This window comes from Leptinotarsa decemlineata, unplaced genomic scaffold (genome assembly GCF_025532065.1).
Source record: "Leptinotarsa decemlineata unplaced genomic scaffold, Ldec_3_MD MMD2_tig00026282_RagTag_RagTag, whole genome shotgun sequence".
NCBI classification, from domain to species: Eukaryota; Metazoa; Arthropoda; class Insecta; order Coleoptera; family Chrysomelidae; genus Leptinotarsa; species Leptinotarsa decemlineata.
In genome coordinates, this window is record NW_027412668.1 from 11,293,722 (window position 1) to 11,299,721 (window position 6,000).

Consider the following 6,000-nt stretch of genomic DNA (forward strand, 5'->3'; position numbering starts at 1 on the left):
CTTTATTAATTAACTTCAAAAAAATTCGCATGATTTTAGAATTTTTCGTTCCTCACAATCTCCTGATAACATTCTGTGAAATTAGGACGTGAAAAACCAAAACTCTGTATTAGGTAACTTTTAAGTATTTCAGACAAATATCAAATTTTCATAATGTATTATACGTATATGAATACCTTTTATTATTTATCCTATTTGTGAGGATTAGGAAAGTGAACTTATACAAAATATATTTGTTTAGTATAAATAGTGACAGCAATTGTAGCTAGAATTCATGAAAGAGTTTTATCAAAATTCATACTGCGGGAATTAAATATTGAGGTAAATTAACAAATTACATAGAAATATAAATTTGTAGCAGTTTTTCAATCCATTCTGATGAAATTCATTTCCTAATAATAAATCTGTTGTTTCACGTTTATTTCTGTACCAAGTTTATTTTTGAAATTTTTGTGAAGAGTAATTGTACAGTTCATTTCTAAGTATGTTCTATATTTCATCAATCATTTCTGTAAATTATAATTAAATATGTATATCAGGATATGTTGAAGATTTATCTATCTAAACCTGTAAGATCGGTTTCGAAGTTTTCACATGTTAATTGATACCATAAATTGCTAAGCAGATATGGAATTGGTTTAGATTAGTTTAGAATGTGTAAAATTATTATATATCTGTAAAATTACTTTTATCACACCCACCCACTAGAGCGGCAAATAAGCTATTCTAGATGCTTGTCTCGCCTACTAATATTCTTCAAGAAATGATATCATTGAGCATGGAAGTTTTATACATGTTATGTGGTTTGATTTGTAAAGGTTTAAAAAATATGGAAAACTGAATTTTGTCTGTTCTTATAATCAGATTAAGACCAGGTGATTGAACTTGTACTTGAAACTATTCTGAAAACTGCAATTATAAATCCAAACTGGTTGATAGGTAGTTGTGCTATGATGCCGAAGTGTTGTTTACCACTGCACAGTCTACTTTGCCCCTTTCCTATGGACAATAAACCTCTAGGAAGGGCATTAATTCATGTTGAAGTACAAGCTGCAACTAAAACATATTTGATCGAAGAAAGATGTCTTACTTTTTCTTCTAGAATTTTGTATTGTAGTTGTATGATATAGATAAAACTGAAAACAATTTCCTCTCTTTTCTTCTATCAAATGGATGAAAATATTTGTTCAATCAATACTATGTGTTTGCAGTGATTGTTTTAAAATCCTACTATTTGGAGAACCATTTAAATTTTATTTCATCTTGCCAAACAACCTCACATCTTCATTAGTTTTTTCAATCTGGTTCTGACATATTCTTTGTTCACTTTACTTGTATATTAGTATACTATTGTTGTTTGTTCATATTCACATTTCAAAGAACTTGAATCGGAATCAGACAAACTTTTTCCAAAATGTGTTTTGATTGTAGAAATCAGATTATATAAGTCCACCCACAACAAAAGATGTTTTATAATATAGTCAAGTCCAAGGCAAGCTCCATAAAAACAGAAAAATGCTTCAGTTGAGTAAACATAAATTGAAGTCATGGTGGTCATGATTGCTGTAAACCAATGAGCTACAATTGATCACAGGTAGACATGACTGAATTATATCCAAAGTCAAACTGCAGATTCGGATGACTATTAAGCATTTTCCTTTGAGTTTGTTTTGGAAATGAATATGGTATAGAAAAACTTTTAGAAGCTACGGAGAATCACTGAATATAGTGTTCACTGAAACTATCACAGATTTAATAAGTATTTCTCAGTGTAAATTGAAAGGGTTATATTTTTTAGGAAAAACAAATTTTTGAGAAAGAAAGGTTATGGCTCTCTACTTCTACATCTCAGTAGTTTTTGTTGATTCATTAATGTTTTTGTCATCTTTATTAAACAATACTAGTGGTATTTTCCAAGGCATAAGTAAAAAGTTTTAGTTTGTCTTATCTCCAAACAAATCAAAATTAATATTCAATTCTGTTTTTTTTTTTCAGTGTCCATAACAACACGGAACGCAATAATTATTAAGAAGACTCAAGGGGCCTATGAGGAGTATGTAATCATATAATGGATCTTACAATTATCATTGTAGACTTACAATTATCATTGTAGAGTGGAATATTTTTTAGGTTATAAACTTTGTGTAATCATATTCTTGATAGTCTTGATCATAAGAAACATTCCATTTTGACTTCTTCATGGGCAAATACCAAATTTATGAAATTTTGATAAATGTAATACAGTTCTTCCAAAGTACGTAATTGCAAAAAAAAATCGGGAAGCATCACATTATTAAAGATTTTTTTATTTGTTTGAAATTTCGTGTACTGACTTTTCCTGAATGAATATTACATCTATTGTGTCTTAACCAACAAGATTTGGTTTTTTCTGGTTTACTGCCTTTTTTTTGGTTTGACATGGCATAAATATTGTTTGCCTTAAAGTTCATTATTGGGATATTCATTATGTTTAACTTCATGTATAGTACTAACAGTGAAAATTGAAAGTTTTGTATTATAATAGTGAACTTGACTTCTGTCGAGTTCAAGATTATGTATGCCATGGAACAATCTAGTACAAATTATTTCTTCAATGTTCTGTGGTTTTGAAATAGAGTCATGGGCAGATCAGCGTTATTTTTTAAGTTTTCTCTAAGTAGTATATATCAGACTTTGTGTTTATGTATGGATTAGAATATGTAATGCTTTAATGACATAATAAAAGTATTTCACTTACCTGAGTATTTTTATTCCAAAAATCGCTCATATTGATAAAATGATGGTCATTTCCTATACTGGGAACAATGAATCTGAGCCACTATTCACCGGTTGAGACATGTTTCACAAAAGGCTCAAAAGTTGTTTTGTTACTATATTAATGTATTTCTTTCCAAAGAGACATTTGATACCAATCATTCGATCCTGATTAGGACCAACTTGGAGATTAGAAAGATTGTTGGGTCTGAGATTTGTGCACTGAGCTATGAACTAACTGTGAAGGTGTTCGGATCAGAAAATACTGTTTCATTGGTGTTGAAGATGGCAACCAAGCAAAAACCTTACTGAAGATACCAACACTCCCTGTGGAGAGGAGATAACACAATGTTGAAACTAGAACCCAATAAAGAAAGCATTCAAGATCCAAAACCAGACATCTGATTTGATCCTCCATAGGTGTCAGTTGTGCTAAGCTGAACCTTTGTATAGACTAGTCTATATACAAAGGCTGAACCATGAATGCATTGCTGGACTCCATCTATGAGATAGAAACAGAAGCTGGCCGAAGCTTAGCATTGCATCGGATTGCCTGAGAGCCTCTTTCAATTTTTGATATACTTGGATCAAGTCTTCTGTCGATCCCACAGATGGCGTCTTCGTAAGATGTTGCCTTTATTTACTCACGCTGATCCATCATGGTTCAGCCATGTAGTGAAAGATAGGAAACGAATCTCATTCGTCGGCCTATGTGGAAGCTTGCTTTTGCAACGGACTGCATTTGGAGTCCCATTCATCGTTGATATATCGTGGATAGGGTCTGTTGAGGTAATAGATGGAATCTTCATTGCCTTTGCTTAGCATACAAAGTAAAGCCAAGAAACGGCTCCAAAAAAAAGATTACGGTTTTTCCATAAGGGGCTTTTTCCACAGCTGCAGGTATGAAAGAGTCGCACCAAACTCCATTGATGAAAGAATAGAATCTGGGCTGTTGGGCACTTGAATATGGCAAGTGCGATCTTGCGGAAACGTCGTGGTTATATCAAAGACGAACGGATGTACACCTGGGATAACACGTCAGCATATATACATATGTGTAGTTTTTGACAAACAATGTGTTTATTATCTATATACTTCGCTGCACCATGCAGACGAGTCCAAAAGCCAGAAACACACGTCCTCGATTTTGCCCACATTTGGTGAGTGATAATGTCAGCGATTTCTCCTATTTTTGATCTATTCAAAATACACTCGTTATCTGAATTGAAAGAGGTACATTTTTAGGAGAGATTAATTTCTGGGAAAAAAGGTTTTGGCTTTCTACTTCTCCATCTTTATACAAAAAATTGTGTAAATCTTTCAAAGAAAGGAAGAAAGCAAATGATAAACTCTTTACAAAGATTTGTAGATCATGCAAAGAAGTAACTTTCTGTCACAAAATTGGAAGAAAAAGCCATTTTGAATCAACCACTTGCATATAAATATGAATTACAGGAGAAAAAAAAACCCTAGAAACCCCTACTAAATGAACATTGAATTATACAGAAAACACTTTTTCTATTTCAGTATGTATTCCAAACACTATGGCATTGAATCAGATATCATGTATTGGATTGCTACACAATCTGAAAGTGGTAAAATTTCACTTACATGTGATATGGCGAACATTCAATATTTCGGCACCAATTTGAATAACATCGTAAGATGAAGCACTCAATTCATTCCATGAAATTACGACTATGTCACAAATGAGTTGAATCTACTCATGTCATTGATGAAGCACGTAATGACATTCATTTTATGATGTTATTCAGATTGGTGCTGAAGAAGCAATAAGGCAAGTGTCTTATCAATCAAAGAGCATACAAATTTCGAGAATGGTCATTTTGGTAAACTGAAAAGTTCACCCCCAAAAGTTATGGCGTGATGAAAAAAAAAATATTACATTTCTGTACTGACCTCTCTTTAGTGGTCGACGTTTCGGAAGAGTTTTTCCGTTTTCAAATCCCAAAATTCACTTGAAAACTTTCGCCTCAATTGTAAATAGCTGTTTTTATTTTTGACAATTCAAATATATGGATATATAGATAAATATATATTAATTTATTTCCTCAGAGTAATGTAAATCTTGTACAAAAGGTAAAAAAAATACTTTGTTCATGAAATACGTCAGTAAACAAAATTACAAAGGGTAATAAGAAACAAAATTTGAATAAAACACTTCACGTGCACATATAAGTGTAGCGTTAATAAACAAATATTTAAAATAGACTGTAAAAATATTCATCTATAGTATAAGGCTCTAGATTGCATAAAAATTCTTTCGCAGACTTCAGAAAACTGTTGGCTATCCCGATGTCTCTTATATCTTGTGGAAGAGAGTTGAAAAATTTAATTGCACTGTAAACAGTACTTCTTTCATAAAAATATTTCTTATGTATAGGATATAAAAAGTCATTCCTAAATCTAGAAACGGTTTTCCGGAAGTCGACGGCTGAAGAAAACTAAGTAAAGAAATTTATATACTTTGTATATAGAAATTATTCAGTAACCATTTTTACATGTATTCAGTAAATTCTAGTGTAAGACCTATTAGAGAGATTAATATGACAAAATAATTTATGGATGTAGCCGTTACTACGTGGTAGAAAATCATCATGAGAAATGAGAATTGGTAAAAACATAGAAAGTTTCAATTCTCATTCTCTATATTAGTTTTCTTAGATATTGCAGCTGAGGTATCAAACTGAGTTACATCACTAGATAACTGTTTATCTGAGAAGCTGATTTCATGTAAAAAAGAGAAGTTGAAAAAAATTAAAATTTGGACAAGTTTTACTGGGGCATTTGAAACAGAAACAGAGACTCAGTGAAAAAATGTATAGATGACTAAGTTTTGTATGTGACATAACTTTGAACAGAGCCACTTTCTCGATGCCAGGGACGACAATTTGTGAGTAGTTTCAGTAAGTTACGATTATTACTCTTTTTTGAACACCCTCGTAAATTTTGTCTTTCTCAACTTTTGTATGTCTGTATCAGGATATTATCACAATTTTTTTTGAAGAAATTCAGAGTTGAACCAAATATAAACATTAAACTAGTGAGTGGACATACATTTCCTAACAATAAATTCGTCTGCCAAAGATTCCTGAATACTGCATCATGAACTGTGCAAGAACAAGAAAAATATACGATTATAGTCCTCTTTTTCATTAATTTCGCTTCCAAATCTGTATATACCAAAATGGAATCGAATACAAAGTTTTCCACTCCAAATTCAAC

General features: G+C 31.8%; 1 protein-coding gene across 6 annotated transcripts in view; it reads left to right on the top strand.

Moving 5' to 3' along the window:
* The window catches only part of HnRNP-K (Heterogeneous nuclear ribonucleoprotein K), a 128,461-nt gene extending 125,725 nt beyond the window's left edge, over positions 1–2,736 (top strand). For all 6 annotated transcript variants that reach the window (XM_023161471.2, XM_023161470.2, XM_023161472.2 and 3 more), the window contains one exon: positions 1,996–2,736. Coding sequence is in view for 1 of the 6 variants with exons in the window: in XM_023161469.2 (XP_023017237.1) it covers positions 1,996–2,029 (34 nt within the window). In the remaining 5 variants the exon portion in view is untranslated. The remainder of the gene's footprint in view (positions 1–1,995) is intronic.
* The last annotated feature ends 3,264 nt before the right edge of the window (positions 2,737–6,000 follow it).